The sequence below is a fragment of the Oncorhynchus keta genome, chromosome 31, assembly GCF_023373465.1.
Source record: "Oncorhynchus keta strain PuntledgeMale-10-30-2019 chromosome 31, Oket_V2, whole genome shotgun sequence".
Classification (NCBI taxonomy): Eukaryota; Metazoa; Chordata; class Actinopteri; order Salmoniformes; family Salmonidae; genus Oncorhynchus; species Oncorhynchus keta.
This window is the reverse complement of record NC_068451.1, coordinates 8,802,929-8,825,040: the sequence shown is the minus strand read 5'-3', so window position 1 is coordinate 8,825,040 and position 22,112 is coordinate 8,802,929. Positions and strand designations below refer to the sequence as shown.

At 44.5% G+C, this 22,112-nt stretch overlaps 2 protein-coding genes and 1 pseudogene across 3 annotated transcripts; 2 read left to right on the top strand and 1 right to left on the bottom strand.

The window, feature by feature from the left end:
* Positions 1 to 2,283: 2,283 nt before the first annotated feature.
* LOC127905927 (free fatty acid receptor 2-like) lies at positions 2,284 to 5,520 on the top strand. Its single transcript, XM_052489453.1, has 4 exons — positions 2,284 to 2,463; positions 2,629 to 2,717; positions 2,810 to 4,154; positions 4,539 to 5,520. Exon 4 carries the CDS (start codon positions 4,539 to 4,541, stop codon positions 5,499 to 5,501), a length of 963 nt encoding a protein of 320 aa, XP_052345413.1. The 5' UTR covers positions 2,284 to 2,463; positions 2,629 to 2,717; positions 2,810 to 4,154; the 3' UTR covers positions 5,502 to 5,520.
* Positions 5,521 to 6,445: 925 nt separating this feature from the next.
* On the top strand, positions 6,446 to 7,447 carry LOC118364323 (free fatty acid receptor 2-like; annotated as a pseudogene).
* A 1,057-nt stretch (positions 7,448 to 8,504) lies between these two features.
* On the bottom strand, positions 8,505 to 16,821 carry lim2.5 (lens intrinsic membrane protein 2.5). Of its 2 annotated transcripts, none has more exons than XM_052489454.1 (5): positions 16,672 to 16,821; positions 14,652 to 14,863; positions 13,960 to 14,109; positions 13,629 to 13,763; positions 8,505 to 8,924 (listed from the first exon to the last, which is right to left on the bottom strand). In XM_052489454.1, exons 2-5 carry the CDS (start codon positions 14,824 to 14,826, stop codon positions 8,863 to 8,865), a joined length of 522 nt encoding a protein of 173 aa, XP_052345414.1. In that variant the 5' UTR covers positions 14,827 to 14,863; positions 16,672 to 16,821; the 3' UTR covers positions 8,505 to 8,862. The 2 variants fall into 2 exon arrangements, with proteins under 2 accessions (XP_052345414.1, XP_052345415.1); XM_052489455.1 differs by lacking the exon at positions 16,672 to 16,821 and adding an exon at positions 16,478 to 16,614.
* Between the last annotated feature and the right edge of the window lie 5,291 nt (positions 16,822 to 22,112).

Below are 22,112 nucleotides of genomic sequence, written 5' to 3'. Positions count from 1 at the left end.
GAAAAATTGGGCGTGCAAAATTATTCAGCCCCTTTACTTTCAGTGCAGCAAACTCTCTCCAGAAGTTCCGCGAGGATCTCTGAATGATCCAATGTTGACCTAAATGACTAATGATGATAAATACAATCCACCTGTGTGTAATCAAGTCTCCGTATAAATGCACCTGCACTGTGATAGTCTCAGAGGTCCGTTAAAAGCGCAGAGAGCATCATGAAGAACAAGGAACACACCAGGCAGGTCCGAGATACTGTTGTGAAGAAGTTTAAAGCCGGATTTGGATACAAAAAGATTTCCCAAGCTTTAAACATCCCAAGGAGCACTGTGCAAGCGATAATATTGAAATGGAAGGAGTATCAGACCACTGCAAATCTACCAAGACCTGGCCGGCCCTCTAAACTTTCAGCTCATACAAGGAGAAGACTGATCAGAGATGCAGCCAAGAGGCCCATGATCACTCTGGATGAACTGCAGAGATCAGCAAAATGTTGAAAAGGGGGTCTGAATTCTTTCCAAATGCAGTGTACTTCTATGGATCAACCAACTATCCAACAATGGAGCCTTATTCCAGGCCAACTGTACTGTCTGGCATTCCTGCCCATCTTCTCCTCCATCCCTTCGCTGGAGCCGTTTGCCTGTAAATTCTACAGCAGTGACTTCCATGGAGGAAAAGGGAGGGCTGTGGGTGTCTACTGAGACAATACAAGGAAGAGGAACGTGCCAACTGCACAAAAAAGAGATGAAATGCACAGCTCAATTCGCTACAGTACAAACTGAGAGTCAACCAGTCATTCTTAACATCTCATGTACGTTTTTGGTCTTTCTTGTTTCTCAGTTGTGTAATTATTCCGTTCATAGGCCATCACTTAAATAAATCTACAATTTTACAGAACAAACGACTACAAAGTCACAAAACATGTTTGTCTACTTTATTAACAGATGCCCCTGTAGGTGTGAAGGTGATGGCTTCTACTTTTTTAAAAATCCTTTCCAGCAATAAGTCTCTGGTGGATGAACAGCCAGTCAGTGAAGTTTGACACAACAGTGGTAGGCTTGATTACCAACAACGACGAGACGGCCTACAGGGAGGAGGTGAGGGCCCTGAGTGTGGTGTCAGGAAAATAACCTCACACTCAACGTCAACAAAACTAAGGAGATGATTGTGGACTTCAGGAAACAGCAGAGGGAACACCCCTATCCACATCGATGGAACAGTAGTGGAGAGGGTAGCTAGTTTTAAGTTCCTCGGCATACACATCACAGACAAACTGAATTGGTCCACTCACACTGACAGCCAGGCGCAGCAGCGCCTATTCAACCTCAGGAGGCTGAAGAAATTCGGCTTGTCACCAAAAGCACTCACAAACTTCTACAGATGCACAATCGAGAGCATCCTGGCGGGCTGTATCACCGCCTGGTACGGCAACTGCTCCGCCCTCAAAAGGCTCTCCAGAGGGTAGTGAGGACTGCACAACGCATCACCGGGGCAAACTACCTGCCCTCCAGGACACCTACACCACCCGTTGTTACAGGAAGGCCATAAAGATCATCAAGGACATCAACCACCCGAACCACTGCCTGTTCACCCCGCTATCATCCAGAAGGCGAGGTCAGTACAGGTGCATCAAAGCTGGGACCAAGAGACTGAAAAACAGCTTCTATCTCAAGGCCATCAGACTGTTAAACAGCCACCACTAACAGTGAGTGGCTGCTGCCAACACACTGTCATTGACACTGACCCAACTCCAGCCATTTTAATCATGGGAATTGATGGGAATTATGTAAATATATCACTAGCCACTTTAAACAATGCTACCTTATATAATGTTACTTACCCTACATTATTCATCGCATATGTATATACTGTACTCTACATCATCGACTGCATCCTTATGTAACACATGTATCACTAGCCACTTTAACTATGCCACTTTGTTTACTTTGTCTACACACTCATCTCATATGTATATACTGTACTCGATGATCACTCTCTCTGAAAGGGGGTCTGAATTCTTTCTCTCTCTCCAACCTTATTCCATCTACTGTATGCTGCTCTGTACCATCACTCATTCATATATCCTTATGTACATGTTCCTTATCCCCTTACACTGTGTATAAGACAGTAGTTTTGGAATTGTTAGTTAGATTACTTGTTGGTTATCACTGCATTGTCGGAACTAGAAGCACAAGCATTTCGCTACACTCGCATTTAACATCTGCTAACCATGTGTATGTGACAAATAAAATTTGATTTGATTTGAATTGAATTGATTTGATTTGATAGTGTCAACCTGGAGTGTGTTGCTGACAGCAACCCCCAGCCAGGCAGGTATATCTGAATCAGACGACAGGGAGGCCAAAGCATTCAAATGAATTCAACTCAGGGCAAAATGTCCTATCCCAGTAACTCACTGGCCACTGACATCCAGCAGCTGCCCCTTGACACAAAATTCACAGCTGGACAGTGTAAGTAAGCATTCAGTACATCATTTCTGTTGTTTATCTTCTGATATCATTATAATCAGCACACAGTGACTTTCATTCTTACTCCTCTGCCCCCATGTGTCCCCACTCTCTCTCTCTCTCTCTTGCTCTCACTGTCTCTCTCTGTCTGTCTTTCTTTGAACACAGTTCTGCCATGGATACTGACTGCTCTGGCAGTTGTAAGTCTTTCTGTGGGGAGCTGTAATGTTTGTACGCAGAATAAGTTGCAGAGAGAGGTTTGTATGGTTCTTGATGATGATGATGTCACATATTAAACCATATTAGGTGTGTCATTTTGAATGATGTCTCCCTTCTACATTATCTGTAGACCAAAGGCCAGCTCTAATCTCCCCACTTTGGATATCCCTCTAAGGTACTCTCATTTTTGCATCTGTATTTTACATACAACAAATAATAATGTTCAAGCTCATTGACATTGAGATGTTTTTGTCTTTAAGGCAACCTGTCCCTAAGGTACAGCAATCCCCAAAAGTAACATAGGATAACCCTTTGAAGAACCCGTTTTGGTTCCTAGTAGTCCTCTTTTGGTTCCAGGTAGAACCCTTTTGGGTTCCAGGTAGTGCTCTTTCTACAGAAGGGTCTATATAGAACCCAAAAGGATTCTACCTGGAACCCCAAATTTGACATCTGCTCCTGCCACGCCCTCTACTGCTCATCCGGTGTCTCCTTGACCGGCCTCCACTCCCCCAGTGCTCTTTCCTTTTCTGTGTGTGATTGTGTGGGCAGAGACAGGTGTGCTGGAGTCAGAGCAGATTCCCACCAGCTGCAACCTGTTCCATAATCAAGACCTCTACAAATACTCAGCCCTGCCACTTCCACGCTGTCAGATCGTAATCTCTGCTCAGTCAGTCTATGTTCCTTTTTTGATCCTGTTGTCCTGCTGTGCCTGTCTTCCCTTGACTGATGCCGTTTTCCTCTCTACTACAGGTCTGCCCACTCTGACTCTGGTCCCTGTCTCCAGTCCTACTTCTCGTCAGTCCTGCTACTCTGTCCTGGATCCCCCACTCTACGGCTCCCTTGATTCCCCTCTGGATCTGCTTACCCTGTCCCAACACGTCTCGCTCCAGCCTCGGCCTCCGCACCTGGTTTACTGCAACCTGCCTTAGCTCCCCCTGGCCTGCCCTCAATCTTCCCCCTGTGTTTTAATAAATACCTTGGTCAACTCATCCCAGTCACCTGTTCACCTGGGTTCACCTGTTCCGCTTCGCGTGACACAAAAGGGTTCTAACTGGAACCAAAAAGGGTTCTCCTATGGGGACAGCTGAATAACCCTTTGGAACCCTTTTTCTAAGAGTGTAGCACCTTAATTAACCCCCTAGTCAAAGGGACACCTTATGGTGACAGTTATGCAAAACTTAAATGATTTAGGCCCAGTGATGGCTGTTACACTTGGTTTATTACACCGTTGCTTATCTCATTATGTACAAACCACCCATTCATTGACTGCTTACTTGTTCTGATGAAATGAGCTAGAGAGAACAGTTTTTCAAGTTAAATTAGGAGCATGTAATTAGAAAGCGGTGGACAGTCCTCCCCAACCAAGCTGAGGAGAGAAGTGACTTTAATCTGCACAAATAACTTTCCGTGAAGCCTGTGTAGCGGATAGCCTCGGACTTTCCACCATATCCTCTGTTTGATGAACTGTTGATAGCGTGAGTAATACTTCAATGACTGTTCATTATTGTTATTTAAGCCTTGGTCCTGACAGCGCACTGCAAATTTATGTTATTAGATAGCCTAATACTGGGAGCTGATACAATCATCTCAAAAAACAATCTAAACAATCTACATTATACCATGATGCTTTTGTTTCGACATGGCGGAGCTTGGGTTTGAACTATAAAAAATGGAATAGGAGATTATTTCATGGATGGTTTCATTTTCATTTCAAAATCTCCTCAGCAAGCTGCATCCATTACATCATCATTTGAGATAATGGTTTATCTTAATTTAGAGTTGACCATTTTTCAGCTAAAACCGTGTGCTATATGATCAAATATAGATAATAGTTGCTGTCATTCTCTGCTCGTCCTCAGATGAAAGCCATGGTGGTGAGGAGTGGGGTGATTCTGTCTGTCTACATCATCACCTTCCTGATTGGCCTGCCTGGCAACATCCTGGCACTTTACGCCTTCAGCGTCAAGATCCACAACAAACCCACTCCCACAGACATCCTCCTGCTCAACCTGACTGTGTCCGACCTTATCTTCCTGCTCTGCCTGCCCCTCAAGATGCACGAGGCAGCCTCCGGCATGGTCTGGACTCTCCCCAGGCTTCTCTGCAATGTTACCTCTTTCATCTTCTTCTCCACCATCTACACCAGCTCCCTCCTGCTGATGGTGGTCAGTGTTGACCGCTACCTGTGTGTGGCCTTCCCTGTCCAGTACAGGCTCCGCCGCAAGCCCTTGTACGGAGTGGTGAGCAGCCTGGTGGTGTGGGTCTTCAGCTCGGTCCACCTCTGCTTCATCTACATCGTGGAGAACCAGAACTCATCTGATCTCTATATCTGCTATGACAACTTCACCGAGGAGCAGCTGAAGGTGGTGCTTCCCATGCGCTTGGAGCTGTGTGTGGTTCTATACATCGTGCCACTGCTGGTCTGTGTGTTCTGCTACCTGAACTTCATCCTCATCCTCAATAGGACCCCTAACCTTTGTGCAGAGAAAAGGAAGAGAGCCGTTGGAATGGCTGTGGGGACCTTGCTTGTTTTTATTGTCTGCTTCCTGCCCTATAATGTCACCCATGTACAGGGGTTCATCATCCAAGACAATGTGGAGTGGCGGCTCTACGCTCTGCTCCTGACCACGGTCAACACCATCCTGGATCCTGTGACGTTCTACTTCTCCTCCTCCATGTTCCAGGCCACCGTGAAGAGGATCCTGACTGGGAAGCGAAGGAACAGCACCCCTGGTGTCTTCATGACAGCTCAAAACAACACTAGAGACATAGAGGGACACAGTAACCCAGCCACAACTGAGGGAGGTTTGTCTGACAAGTGACAGAGCTTTTGATGACAATTGAAGACTTCCTAATATGGATGCCATATTACGGGGCAGACAGTCACCAGTTCACAGCCAATGATATAGGCAAGAGAGAGACCTGCCAGCAGCATACCTGCCAGCAGAATACCAACCTACATCCCACTGCTCACTTAACTATGAAGCTAAGCAGGGTTGGTCCTAGTTGGTCCCTGGATACATACAACCACATGGACACATACAGTAACAATTAGTGGTTTGTTGCTACAGTACTCGTCAAGTGTTAGCAAAATGCTAATACACATATGATGTTACATCAACCTTGGGCACATGGAAAAATACATGTTTGGATTTTGTTATCATTTACATGACTGTTCTCTTGCGAAGTCAATGTCTGTTTCCACACTATTTACAAAATCAATATTAAAATTAGACATGGGTATTTCCCTCCCTCCTACACATATGTAATATCAGATGTAAGCACAGCAATGTTTTGCATTTTAGTTAATCGTTACCATGCACTCTCACCTCCTCATGTTTGCACTGTCCAATAAGTCTGCTGTGCACTCAAACAGGTCTGCTTGACTGCTAGATATGCTCGAACATGTAAATGGAACATTCTGCTGTTTTGACCAAAGTAACGACCTTCTTGGGAAGCTTGAATACACATGGCTGAGCTCTCCAATTCCTGATTAAAAGTAAATACACATCCACAGCCAGATAGGTTATGACCATTTGGAATTAAGAATGTGTTATCCTTCTCCCTTTAAGGTTTTCACTGTTGAGCTGCAAGTGTACTGTGGGGAGGATGTAGCTATTAGCAGATTGTGATTCATTCATTGGTAATAAGGAGTTGGCTGAGATATTGTAACAAAAATACATTGATCATTGAAAACGGCTACATTTGTATGATTTTAAAATATGATTATTGGGCACCCTGAATGTGTTATTTTTGGTTTTGTTGACCTTATAGCTTCAGAGCCATGGTGTGGGTGAAAGGTGAGGTGATTCTATCCGTCTACATCATCACCTTCCTGATGGGCCTGCCTGCCAACATCCTGGCACTCTACGCCTTCAGCGTCAAGATCCACAACAAACCCACTCCCACAGACATCCTCCTGCTCAACCTGATTGTGTCCGACCTCCTCTTTCTTCTCTTCCTGCCTCTCAAGATGTACAAGGCGGCCTCCGGCATGCTGTGGAACATGCCCGAGTTCCTCTGCTCCATCACTTCCTACACCTTCTTCTCTACTATCTACTCCAGTTCTCTCCTGTTGATGGCTGTCAGTGTGGTCCGTTACCTGGCGGTGGCCTATCCCATCGCCTACCACCAACTTCACAAACATTTCTATTCTGTGGTGGCCAGCACAATCATCTGGCTTCTCTCCACCGCCCACTGCAGCATCGTGTTCATCATCCAGCACCATCCGGACCTCTCCCCAAGCAACACCTCCTCTGCTACGAGGACTTCACCGAACAACAGCTGGCCATCCTCCTCCCGGTGCGTCTGGAGTTCTTCATCATGCTCTGCTTGGTTCCTCTCATAGTTTGCGTCTTCTGCTACCTCCGCTGTATCTGGATCCTGTACACGCTCCCCAGAATCAGCCCGGGCCAGAAGCAGAAGGCCATCGGGATGGCGCTGGGTACTCTGGCCGTCTTCCTTGTGTGTGTCTTTCCCTACAACTTCTCCCATGTGCTGGGTTTTATCACAGGCTCCAGCCCCTCGTGGAGGTACTGCTGCTCAGCGCCTTCAACACCTGCCTGGACCCTATCATCTTCTACTTCTCCTCCTCTGCTTTCCGCATCACTACCAAGATGGCCATCTGCAAGATGCTGGGACTGTGACAGGGTCAGGCTGCAGTCCAAAGGGAAAGGACACAATAGCCAATATGGGCCAAGAGTAGAAAATGTAATCACCTTACTCCAAGGTGCCTTTTGGGTAATTTTGTCAAAAATAACTATTCATTTCAACAATTGTTTTAATTCTATCATAAAGAAAAAATGTTCAACTTCATTCAAAAAAACATGTTTTCCCATCTCAAGAGGTTCAATTAAGAAGAATAACTATACAAATTAAAATTAAAGTGACAGGATTGACTGTAATAGGGTTAACAATGTTATCTTAAATCCGCCATAACTCCCTTTGTGACAGGGTGAATGGAAGCATGTTGTGTGCAGCAGCGGGAGGCAATTGCAATGCAAGTTCAACAAAAGCATTTCTCGTAACTTGTTGAAAACATTTCTAGCCTATCTATCTATGGGTAACACAGGGTTGATGGGTTATGCTCGACGTGTTTTCCAGCACAAAGCAAATGGCCTAAAAAAGTAGATCCAGCTCACCTGCTTTTACACTATGATATGGCTATATTACTAGATGGTACGTTTTTCTTTGTATTCAATCATTTAAAAACAAATAGTTTTACCATATTAGAACGTGAGTTCAGTTCATGTTACAGGACTAACATAAACCTGAGGGACAAATGTCAAATTAATCATTAAATAAGTAGGAATCTTCAGACATGACTTTCCTAAAGTAACCAAATAACTTGGACTTGTAATTAAGTAGATATAATTCGTAGAAGGTGAACAAAGACGACATTGGACATGCCAAATGGGGATTGTCAGAGAGAAACAAATACCTTACTTTAATGAAAACACACTGCTATTAGAATGTGTAAATAAATACACATTAAAAAAGGCTTGGCTTAGTTAAAGCATAGATGCATGTGATTCCATTGAAATGACAAAAGGCACTCTATTCGTGGAGAGACCTAGCTATGTGCGGTATATTTCAAGATAATGTGTCGTTTGTGTTTTACACATTTCTGTGAACTGTACCTTTCTTGCCAAAGTCATTCATATTTAAATGTTCAAATGTTTACATTCCATTTACTAAGGTGAGCACTTCATACATGATTCATTTGTTTCATCACAGTAGCTTGTGTTACCCTTTTGAATTGCACACTATGTGAAAGCTTGGTTGTTACCCTTTAAAGTTATGAATTTGTTTGGTTAGAGTATGTGCTGTGTTAACCATTTTAATTGACACATAATGCTAAATATTTTCTACCTCCATTTGTATTGGCATGAATCAGCTAACACGTTTGTGTTGCAAAGACCTTTCTGTATTCAAGAGTTTCAAGGCTGAATGTAACAAAGAGTATAAATGTTTTACTGCTAAAGAGAGTTATAGCTTTATTAAAATGACACGTAAACTGCTCAGGCAGAATCAAACATTTGTATTCATATTTAGTTCTCAATTTTCCAGTACAGTTTCTATATTTCAGGGATATGTCTGTTGGTGTAAGCTTGATTCTTTCATGTGTTGGAATTGCGGTGCCAGAATGTCCCGATTTTCTTTCCACTGGCTTTCCTCTCTCTGTTAGCGTGGGCCCACCACTCTCCTGCATTCATGCATTCTGTAGGCACACATGTAAAATATTCCTGCAAAAGAAAAAATTGTAAATCAACTGTCCAGCATCCATGCTACTTGAGGTAGTTCCCATATAGATAGATAAAGAATAGTGTCTTACCTGCTATCAAATGAACGCCAGCATTGTCTGCATGTTTCATCAATAAAACTAGAACAATTGATGATATTCTGCAGTGTTTGGTTTGACAATTCGACTAGCAATTTTGGATTTCAAATAATTACTTAGGAGATGAGAAGAACATGTGCCATTTGATTCTAGTTCTGCTTATCCATAGAGAACAAAAGAGGGCACACTCCTATATTTACCATTGATCGCTTCTGTGACAGCATTGGCAGCTCCTCCATTTTTGTATTTTTTTATTTTACTTTTATTTAACCAGGTAGGCCAGTTGAGAACAAGTTCTCATTTACAACTGCGACCTGGCCAAGATAAAGCAAAGCAGTGCGACACAAACAGCAGCACAGAGTTACACATGGAATAAACAAGCGTACAGTCAAAAACACAATAGAGAAAAAAAGAGTCTATATACAGTGTGTGCAAATGGCTTGAGGAGGTAAGGCATTAGATAAGCCATAGTAGTAAAGGAATTACAATTGAGCATATTAACACTGGAGCGATAGATGAGCAGATGATGAAGAGCAGACGATGAGTGTGCAAGTAGTGAAACTGGTTTGCAAAAGAGCAGAAAAGTAAATAAAAACAGTATGGAGATGAGGTAGGTAGATTGGGTGGGATATTTACAGATGGACTATGTACAGCTGCAGCGATCGGTTAGCTGCTCAGATAGCTGATGTTTAAAGTTAGTGAGGGAAATCTAAGTCTCCAGCAATTTTTGCAATTATTTCCAGTCAATGGCAGCAGAGAACTGGAAGGAAAGGTGGCCAAAGGAGGTGTTGGCTTTGGGGATGATCAGTGAGATTATACCTGCTGGAGCGCGTGCTACGGGTGGGTGTTGTTATCGTGACCAGTGAGCTGAGATAAGGTGGAGCTTTACCTAGCATAGACTTATAGATGACCTGGAGCCAGTGGGTCTGTATACAGAATGGTGTCATCTGCATATAGGTGGATCAGGGAATCACCCGCAGCAAGAGCGACATCGTTGATGTATACAGAGAAAAGAGTCGGCCCGAGAATTGAAATCTGTGGTACCCCCGTAGAGACTGCCAAAGGTCGGGACAACAGGCCCTCTGATTTGACACGCTAAAGTCTGTCTGCGAAGTACTTGGTGAACCAGACGAGGCAGTCATTTGAGAAACCAAGGCTATTGAGTCTGCCGATAAGAATACAGTGATTGAGTCAAAAGCCTTGGCCAGGTCGATGAAGACAGCTGCACAGTACTGTCTTTTATCGATGGCGGATATGATATCGTTTAGTACCTTAAGCGTGGCTGAGGTGCACCCATGACCAGCTCGGAAACCGGATTGCACAGCGGAGATGGTACGGTGGGATTTGAAATGGTCAGTAATCTGTTTATTAACTTCTTTGGGCTAAGGGGAAGATCTGCCCAAAGTAGGGGGCAAATCTGCCCAAAGTAAACTGCCTGTTACTCAGGCCAAGAAGCTAGGATGTGGATATGTAGCATTGGATAGACAACACTCTGAAGTTTCTAAAACTGTTAAAATATTGTCTGTGGGTATATTAGAACTGATATGGCAGGTGAAACCCCGAGGTCATTGGACTTTTCAATGCTTTTCTATTGGAAAGTCTGATAATTAGGACCCAGATTGCAGTTCCCATGGCTTCCACTAGATGTCAACAGCGTCCCAATGATCCGAAATAAGTTAAATTGACTTTCGAAGACTTTAGAAAGGCAGAGCAGGATAGATATAGGTCTATAACAGTTTGGGTCTAAAGTGTCACCCCCTTTAAAGAGGGAGATGACCGCGGCAGCTTTCCAATCTTTAGGGATCTCGGATGATATGAAAGAGAGGTTGAACAGACTGGTAATAGGGGTTGCAACAATGGCGGCGGATCATTTTAGAAAGAAAAGGTCCAGATTGTCTAGCCCAGCTGATTTGTATGGGTCCAGGTTTTGCAGCTCAGTCAGAACATCTGCTATCTGGATTTGGGTGAAGGAGAAACTGGGGAGGCTCGGGCAAGTAGCTGCAGGGGGTGCGGCGCTGTTAGCCAGGTTTGGGGTAGAAAGGAGGAAAGCATGGCCAGCCGTAGAGAAATGCTTATTGAAAATTTTGATTATCGTGGATTTATCGGTGGTGACCGTGTTTCCTTGCCTCAGTGCAGTGGGCAGCTGGGAGGGGGTGCTCTTGTTCCCATGGACTTTACAGTGTCCCAAAACTTTTTGGAGTTAGAGATACAGGATGAAAATTTCTGTTTGAAAAAGCTAGCCTTTGCTTTCCTGACTGACTTTATTGATTCCTGACTTCCCTGAAAAGTTGCATATCGCGGGGACTATTCGATGCTATTGCAGTCCGCCGCAGGATGTTTTTGTGCTGGTCAAGGGCAGTCAGGTCTGGAGTGAACCAAGGGCTAAATCTGTTCTTAGTTCTGCATTTTTTGAAAGGGACATGCTTATTTAACCTCTCTAGGCTAGGGGACGGTATTTTCATGTCCGGATGAAAAGCATGCCCAAAGTAAACTGCCTGCTACTCAGGCCCAGAAGCTAGGATATGCATATTATTAGTATATTTGGATAGAACACACTCTGAAGTTTCTCAAAATGTTCGAATGAGGTCTGTCAGTATAACGGAACTTATTTGGCAGGCAGGATCCCGAGGACAAACCATCCAGGAAAAACATTTTGAGGTCACTCTTTTCAATGGGTTTTCTATGTGGATCTAGATTTCTAAGGCACTTGCTTGCAGTTCCTATCGCTTCCACTGAATGTCAACAGTCTTTAGAAATTGGTTGATGTGTTTCCTTTGAGAAATGAAGAAGTAGGGCTGTTCAGAACGAGGGTCGAGTCTAGTGTGCTGTTGTGGTTGGGGAACACGAGGGTCGAGGATCGAGTCTAGTGTGCTGTTGTGGTTGAAAGCTCGCTCCACTTTGTTTTTATCCGCTATTGAACACAGTTTATCCCGTCTTAAATTTGATCGATTATTTACTTTTAAAAATGCCTAAAGTTGTATTAGGAAAGTTGTTTGATTACAGGTAACTTATTGGATATTTTGTAGTCATGTTGCGCGAGTTGGAACCAGTGTTTTTCTGGATCAAACGCTCCAAATAAATGGACATTTTGGAGATATAACGACAGAATTGATCAAACAAAATGACCATTTGTGATGTTTATGGGACATATTGGAGTGCCAACAGAAGAAGCTCTTCAAAGGTAAGGCATGAATTATATCGTTATTTCTGAGTTTTGTGTCGCGCCTGGCGGGATGAAATATGATTGTCTGTGTTTGGTTGATGGGGTGCTGTCCTCAGATAATCGCATGGTTTGCTTTCGCCGTAAAGTCATTTTGAAATCTGACACCGTGGCTGGATTAACAAGAAGTTAAGCTTTATTTTGACATATTGCATGTGTATTTTCAAGAATGTTAAATATTTACAATTCTGTAGTTTGAATTTGGCGCCCTGCACTTTCACTGGATGTTGGTCAGGTGGGACGGTAACGTCCCATCTAGCCTAGAGTTAAGATGGTGAGGAAATTACTTTTAAAGAACGACCAGGCATCCTCGACTGACGGGATGAGGTCAATATCCTTCCAGGATACCCGGGCCAGGTCGATTAGAAAGGCCTGCTCGCAGAAGTGATTTAGGGAGCATTTGATGAGGGGTGGTCGTTTGACCACGGACCCATAGCGGACGTATTTAGAGGGCAAGTTGGTCAGGATAATATCTATGAGGGTGCCCATGTTTACGGACTTAGGGTTGTACCTGGTGGTTTCCTTGATCATTTGTGTGAGATTGAGGGCATCTAGCTTAGATTGTAGGACTGCTGGGGTGTTAAGCATATCCCAGTTTAGGTCACCTAACAGAACAAACTCTGAAGATATATGGGGGGCAATCAATTCACATATGGTATCCGGGGCACAGCTGGGAGCTGAGGGGGGTCTATAACTGGCGGCAACAGTGAGATACTTATTTCTGGAGAGAAACATTTTCTGGAGAGAAAATGTTGTAGTTGGGTATGGAAATCTTAGAATTGTTGGTGGCCTTCCTAAGCCAGGATTCAGACACGGCAAGGACATCAGGGTTGGCAGAGTGTGCTAAAGCAGTGAGTAAAACAAACGTAGGGAGGAGGCTTCTGATGTTAACATGCATGAAACCAAGGCCTTTTCGATTACAGAAGTCAACAAATGAGAGCGCCTGGGGACACACAGGGCCTGAGTTAACCTCCACATCACCCGAGGAACAGAGGAGGAGTAGGATGAGGGTACGGCTAAAGGCTATCAAAACTGTCCGTCTAGTGCGTTGGGGACAGAGAATAAAGTAGTTGGCATATTATCTTCTTCTATACATTTATCGGCGGTCTGTAAACAAAAGGAAAACGTGCATACAGCCACCTACTGTGCGTGATTGTGCTTTTTGTCAAAACAGCCATACAGCCAAAGTTGGTGATTTACTGCCACCTGCAGTGTTGGAATGTTTGCTCAGAGTATAATTCTTTGGCTGATCCTTCCCGCTGACCTGGATGGAATTCTATGATCCTTCCTTAACCTACAGGAAGTCCCACCCAGTTGACACCTTTTAAATGGTATAAGCTTTTAATGGTGCTGCCCATGCTCAAACAGACTTTCTTTTTTCATTTTTACCTGCAAAGAAGGTCATGAGCAGTGCCACCCAGCCCAGTATGTAGGACCAAGAGAAGCGCCAGTCACCGAATCGCTTCCCCAGGAAGTTCACCGTCACTCCAGTGTAGATGGCCATTGCAAGCAGAACAAATAGAGCTGGCGGAGAGTTAATACAGGACAAATTCGGACTCCCAATTTACAGTAGACAGAATTCTAGGTAAAATAGTGGTCGGGTCTGTAAACAGAGACAAAATGATTTGTCCTGGACTCATTTACATTTGTGTATTGAAGCTGTGACTATTTGTGTATTGTGTCTAGCTCTGTTAGCTTCGCAATGTCCAGTGGGACTCACTGGAGACAAAGAACATGATCCCTGCAGCGAAGGAGCGGTTGAACCTCTCGAAGGCGGAGAAATGGGCGAAGGAGAGAATGCCTGCGATGATGCCGGCGAAGCACGACATGGCCGACAGGATCATGAAGGCACGGGTGGCATTCCAGTAGGCTGACAGAGAGAGAGAGAGAGAGAGAGAGAGAGAGAGAGAGAGAGAGAGAGAGAGAGAGAGAGAGAGAGAGAGAGAGAGAGAGAGAGAGAGAGAGAGAGAGAGAGAGGAGAGAGAGAGGGAGGAATAAAACAAGACAGAGAGGACAGATACAATTTCAAAGATTAGAGATAGTCGCAAGCCCACACGCTAGTCTAATGCTCCAAATATAATTTTTCACCTAAACTAGTACCAGCCAATTAGGGACAACGGGTGCATGATTTGCCTCCATAGTTGACTGTAAAGACATGTTGAGTCTAAAAAACGTATGGATTCTATTGAGTCTGAGTCTAATGACACATGTTGCTATTTCAGTCATTCAGTCGTCTCCTTCATTTACAGTCCTCCTTGGTTGTCCTGAACATGGGTAGGACAGGCATACAGCATTCACATTAGGAATTCATTCAACTAAGGGAGTTTTGTCTGACAACTGAGGGACGTCCTAATATGGATGCCGTACAGGCAGTCCCAGTGGTGGTATGGGTCCCCAGTGCGCCCCACTCACCGATGCTGTCTGTCTGCATGTAGCACTTGCCCGACATGCAATACCTCCACAGGCCCTGGTGGGCGAAGCTGCCCGACAGGCGGTACTGCATCCAGTAGTCTGTCGCAGTTGAGACCACCAGCAGGATGTTCCCCACTATGGCGCAGAACAGGCCTCCTCCCATAAAGCTGTGCATCCTGAGTGACACTGCAACGGTGGCGAGGCTCTACGCACTGCAGCGCACAGCAAGGCAGAGGGACAGGGTCAATGGCACAGTCAATACAGGGAAACATCAGGCACAGGCAACACAGTCAACCATGGGGTACAGGCAACACAGTCAACCATGGGGCACAGGCAACACAGTCAATCATGGGACACATGCAACACAGTCAACCATGGGGTACAGGCAACACAGTCAACCATGGGGCACAGGCAACACAGTCAATCATGGGACACATGCAACACAGTCAACTATGGGGCACAGGCAATAGAGTCAGCTATTGAACGATGGAATATTTTGCGGATGCCTTCAAGGTCCTACTACACAAAGTTGCAGGCAGCCAGGGTTGGGGTCAATTCCATTTTAATTCAGTGAATTCAGGAAGTGAATTGCATGTCCAGAATTACAAATAGCTGCTTATCATTATCATTATTTGTAAAAAAAAAAAAAAATCACTTCCTGGATTGACTGAATTGAAATAGAACTGACCCCAGTACGGCAGGCCACAATGCCACACATTGTGCCCACACACTAAACACAACACACAGACCTAGACAGACGCATCAATGGTGCACAGAACCAGACAATGCAGGCAGTGCTTCACTCAGCAACAGCGCAGAGACGTGACACACACTCAGCACAAACCAGATGAAGCAACACTGTATCACTTCCTTATTTGCAGGGACACACGTGAACATGTGTCATATTCAATAGCACAGGATGGCAAAGTGTCTCTGTAGCTGCACAGAGACCGTATGGACCCTATTTTGAACTCTACATGTTCAATTTCTGTATCACTGTCAACACTGTGCAATCCACTTACGCTATCCATTACCCGCATGCATTGTAGAGACGTCAGCTCAGTAACCTCAAACGCATACAAAAATACACAAACACTCCACAAGAGTGGTTATACTGAAAAAATGGAAGTGTTACATTTCAAAGTGAGAGTGGAGGAGGGGCAGTGTTGTAAGTATTTACCAACTCCAAAACAATGCTCATGTAGAACTGACCAACATCAAATGATGGATATTAAAGCTGGATGGTATTTCCTGAGACAGTGATTCATGACCATCCAGCCAACAGTCATAACACCTCTGGAACACCTGTGTCCAGATGATAAAACGTCCATAGAGGTTCCTTTAGGGTTGAGGAAACGAAGAGCTCACTGTTTTACTCATTGATCTAGCACCCGAGGCGGAACTAGAAAATAAACATTCAGTTCAGTGGTTCAACTGTAGTATTCAAGTGAATACTATTTGCAACACAGTCAGACCATTCACCAAGGCCCAATGTACTGCAGACACTAATGGATGCCTCATACTTTTTGCATCCATCTTGGCCATCCAGACCATGTATGACATGCGCTACATTCAACATGCTTACATTGAACGCTACTTGAGGTCAAGCGTTGAAGACAATATCTGTAGAATGCTCAATTGGTTGTGATTGCATTCATTTTAATACATACTTTGACATAAAATGACAACGATTGAAGAAAAACGATTTACTTATTTCGCTTTAGAGACTCAAGCATTATCTCATTCTGATTAGTGCTGAATGATTTCAATCTAATTAGCCCTTAACCATTTCATTGTCTTCCTTAGTCTTCGAAAAATATGCTTACATTCAGGAGCTCTGCTATTTTTCTCCATGGACAGAAGTGTCCCTCTTTGCCCACCTGTCTCCCATATGGCTACAATGTTTTACTCCACACAGATTTACTGTATACGCCTGCTTATTAGTCCAATCAGTCCAAACGGTCCAATCTGGCAACACAACATAACAGCACCAGGAGTAAAGTACCAGGATGCATCTTACCTGAGTTCTTCAGGATAAATAAACCCTCTTAAGTGTCAACCTTTCCACGGGGAAAGACTGAGAGAGAAAGAGAGAGAGTGCAAGCCTGGAGTGAGCAAAAAGGTCGAAGAGGACCCCCTAGGCCGAATTCCAAAAGGTTATCCGCTCCGCTTTTCTGTCTATGGAGGCAAATCCTTTACAACAACAATCAGCGAGAACAAATGCACTTGAGCTGGTGGGCGCAGAGGCACGTGGCTCTTTCCCATTGAGCGACCATGGGGATTGTTGGAGGGGGGGGATTGGGTTGATAGTATGGGACAGTGGTGGATTTGGGGGGGATGAGGCCGCCAACGGTGTGCCTTGGTCTCCTTTCTGTTGTTGTATCTGGTGTTCTAGAACTGTGAATGTGCAGAGGCTTGCAGTACTGGGGGTGGTCAATGCAACATGCTGAAGCTCACACTTTCTTTCAGTTGGAGGAGGCAACTGTCACCTGGGTATGGCCGTGAGAGCAGATACACGCTCAGATACATGCCCACACGCATGGCTTAAATGAACTCCCTCTCTACATCTCGCTCTCTCACGCACGCAATGACATGCACTCACATGCACATGCTCACAGACACACACAATGTCAACATACATACGCAGTATCATCATGACATCGCAGCCTCTGATGATCACTTTTAATTTATTCAAAATGATCTGTTGCCAAGTAATTACAATATTATTATTTACACAGAAATTCCATGCATGCATATTAGATAACTTGATTCGATCAGTCAATAAGGAGCTTAATTAAGTATTAACATTCATGCCCAGAATTCAAGGAGAAAAAACTTGTATGATAAATAAATACACCGGTGAACTGTACCAACGCAGAGGGTGAAACAGAACTGATTGTGCGTCTGTCTCTCAGTTATTTAGCTCCAGGCCTCATGGACCTCAAATCCAGTGAACAAGGGGCATCTGGGCTGCCTAAACAAACACAGGAAATGATTCTATGATGATCATTCAAAGATGTTCCCGAGTCCAGTTCTCACTGACCTCTTGTTCGAATGAACATCTTTCCATATCTATTGGTCTGTGTGCTAGTGTGTTTTCTAATATCTCCCATCTCCAATATTATCCTCCCAGCTTTATACAAAGGAGGAGACAGCCATTTTGAACATTTTGAACACTGTACCCGGTGTCACAAACATTATAGGGGGAGTCCTCTTCTGACACCATCAGAGTGAGTGTATTACCTGGGCAGTCAGTAGGCTCATGGTGTATCACCTGCAGTGCCCCCTTCAGTTCAACCTCCTCCAGTGCAACGCGGCAATCTCTTCTGTGATGGGAAGACCACAGTTATTAGATGACATCGCTGACATTATAGTTTAATGTGTAGTGCAGTCCAAAACGTGATTTTCCTATGTTTAATATATATATAATATATATATTTCCACACTATTCGATTGGAATAATAGTGTGCAAATCATGATAATGTCCTTTTAGTGTCCTGAGTGGCTCAGTTGGTAGAGTATGGCGTTTGCAACGCCAGGGTTGTGGGTTCGATGCTCACGGGGGACCAGTACGAAAAATGTATGCACTCACTACTTTAAAATCGCTCTGGATAAGAGAATCTGTGACGTGACTCAAATGTAAATGTTATCACACACTCTGATCTGTTTCACCTGTCTTTGTGATTGTCTCCACCCCCCTCCAGGTGTCACCCATTATCCCGCGTCTGTTGCCAGTTCATCTTGTTTTCAAGCCAACCAGTGTTTTTGTATCAGCTCCTGTTCATCCCCAGTCTCTCTCCTCTCCTCCACCCGCCTGACCCGTCTGCTGAGCCTGCCTGCCGTCCTATACCTTTGCCCCACCTCTGGATTACCGACCCTGAGCCTGCTTGCCGTTCTGTACCTTTTCCTCTGTTGCTGTAATAAACATTGTTACTTCGACACAGTCTGCACCTGGGTCTTACCCTGATACCTGATAAATGTGTATACGTGTATAAGCTGTGTATAAGTGTATAGTGTATACGCTGTTTGAAAAACCGGTAGTGCTGCTGTCCTTGGACCACAACGGTTTGATCCCCCGTTCCGCCAATCACTCTCTCGCCTGCATCCCCAATAAACACTACCATCTCATATTCTGATATGCAACTGTCAATAAAATGTCAAAATAAAAATGTCAAAATAAAGTATTTCAGGGAAACACATGACATGGACTAACCAGGTGAAATCTAGGATCCCTTATCGATGTCGCTTGTTAAATCCACTTCAATCAGTGTAGACGAAAGGGAGGAGACAGGTAAAGAAGGATTTTTAAGCTTTGAGACAATTGAGACATGGATTTGGGTATGTGTACCATTCAGAGGGTGAATGGGCAAGACAAAATATTGAAGTGCCTTTGAACGGGATATGGTAGTATATTGTGTCAAGAACTGCAACGCTGCTGGGTTTTTCACGCTCAACAGTTTCCCGTGTGAATCAACAATGGTCCACCACCCAAAGGACATCCAGCCAACTTGACTCAACTAAGGGAAGAATTGGAGTCAACATGCGCCAGCATCCCTGTGGAACGCTGTCGACACCTTGTAGAGTCCATGCCCCGACCAATTGAGGCTGTTCTGAGGGCAATGTTTGGTATACTCAGTGTGGTGTGCAATATTGGTTGTGAAGTCAGAAGTGTTTATAAGATCAGTAACTTATGGTGTTTTATCATCGTGCTCACCTCTTGGTGGAGTAAAATCTCCAAAATAAAAAGGAGGCAAAGGAGAGCACCAGCAACAGGGCTTCCCTAACTCCTACATAGAACAGGGACTGCTGGGCAGACGTTTCACCTGCTATTGAAAAAAACACAAAGGGATCATCAGTCTTGCTACTTGGAGCTTTCCAACGTTATACATTCACATGAAATATCGTCTGGATTCATTCAAGCTCCAAAGGTACATTAGGGCAAGCCAGACGCTACAGTAGCAATACGATACGATAACACTCCAGCTTCATTTTTCACTCTTTGAATTTATCTGACTCTCTTCACTACGTTGTAGTGAATGTGGTATAGCTTCTGCTTGATAAAGATGGCACATTTCACTATAAATTCTATCCTTTAGGTATTGATTTCTTTAACATTTTGCCAATTACCCTATGTCCTTCACTCAGATAAGGCCAAACTTACCCTGAATGCTCATTGGTTGAATTGCAGAGGACATCACCCATGTCATCACCCTTGGGCCCAATGAGAATGGACCTCAGGATCCTCCAATCGAGCAGGTCAGTGATGTTGTGAGTCTGATTGTCCTGGATGCTCCATGGTGTCCAAATGATCTTCGCCACAGGGTGAGAGTCCACCACACAGGCACACCTCACCTCCCCATCATTCACAGAACAGAAGGAGATGGGAGGTATAGAGCCGGAGCATCTAAAAGAGAGGAAGAGAAATGGGAAGAGAGAAAATGACAAAACGACTGTGGCAAACGTCCATATATAACATGGTTTATAAAGTGGTTACAAAAATGTTTATGGCATAATGATACATACCCTCAACGTTCACAGGCGTGGTGTCTGAACTCCACTCTCCCATCTCGTTCACAGCAGAACAGCGGAACTGCCCCACGTCTCTGGTCTCTGGTCAAAGAGAGACTCACACTCCCAGAATCCTCTCTAAGCAGGACTGACTGCTCCCCGAACACACAGTACCACCTGTAGGAGCTGACTGGGAGGTAACCGTGACCCAGACAGGACAGAGTGACCTTTCCTGCGTTCCACAGGGATGAAACTGGAATGCGTTTCACAGGAATGAAACTACAATGCGTTCCACAGGGATGAAACTGGAATGCGTTCCACAGGGATGAAACTGGAATGCGTTCCACAGGGATGAAACTGGAATGCGTTCCACAGGGATGAAACTGCAATGCGTTCCACAGGGATGAAACTGGAAATAGGGATGAGTTGAAAGTAGTACAGAAGGAAATTAAAGGTCTGATCAGGAAAGGCAAACATGAATACAAACTGAAGCTAGAACGCAAGCTGCAAGCGAACAACATTGAGGATGTCTGGGATGGTATGAAGAAGGCTACATAATACAGCACCAGGGGACAACTACAGAGTGATGAGGGTAGGGACAGAGCCACAGAGCTTTGGATATTCCTACTAAATGGAGAACAACCTGCATGGTGCCCATCTCAAAGAAATCAGGAGGGACTGCAAAGGAATAATTTAGACCAGTGACTTTGACATCACAAGTCATGAAAACCTCTGAGCGGTTTTTAATATCCTTAAAAAAGGTGACTTCTCCCGTACATATACATATCCGATCTGATACTGCCTGGTTCGGTCTTACAAACTGTCGTCAATTGGTCAGGTAGTTCACAATCCATTTGATTGTATGTGGATTTACATAAATGTCCTTTAGCTTCTGGGCCAGCAGGTGGGGTTGTATGGTATTGAAAGCACTTGAGAAGTGGAAAAACATTGTTCCCGCCACACAGCCGGGCTTCTCCAGACCGAGCAGAGCATCGTCAACACCAGTTTTTGGGCGGTGGTCAAATTGAAAAGGTTCCAGATAGGCTTCCGCCTCAACTCTTAATGTTTACTCTTTACACAAATGACTTCACACACAACAAACTGAGCCACTTTCAGAAATTCTCTGATGACTTTGCTATAGTAAACTGTGTCATGTGGGGGAGACGATGCTCATCATAGGGATATAACGGAGTCCTTTGTGAAATGGTGTGAGGCCAAGGAGCCATGGTAGATTTTAGGAAAAAAGAAAGATGTTTTGAATCTCATTTCTATTAATTGTGAAGAGATTGGCCATGTTGACTCTTTTAAATACTTGGGTGTAATAGTGGACAACAAACTGAACTGGAAAGAGAATCCTCAGTGTCTACTATAAAGCCCTAAGGAAGCTTAAATCTTTTGAATTATGTGACAAAATGCTTCAAATGTTCTATAGCAGTGTTGTGGCGAGTGTAGTGACCCATCCCATTGTTTGCTGAAAAGGGAATTTAGCGAAGGTAGACTTAAACAATCTTGACTAAATAATTAACAAAGCCAGTGCTACAATTGGCTGCAGCCTGGAATCGATGCAGGACATGTTCATAAAAAGGCTGCAAGTAAAATCACATGACCATAGACAATGACCCACACCCACTCCACAGCACTCTGATGACACACACCCACTCCACAGCACTCTGATGACACACACCCACTCCACAGCACTCTGATGACTCACACCCACTCCACAGCACTCTGATGACCCACACCCACTCCACAGCACTCTGATGACCCACACCCACTCCACAGCACTCTGATGACACAAACCCACTCCACAGCACTCTGATGACCCACACCCACTCCACAGCACTCTGATGACCCACACCCACTCCACAGCACTCTGATGACCCACACCCACTCCACAGCACTCTGATGATCCACACCCACTCCACAGCACTCTGATGACCCACACCCACTCCA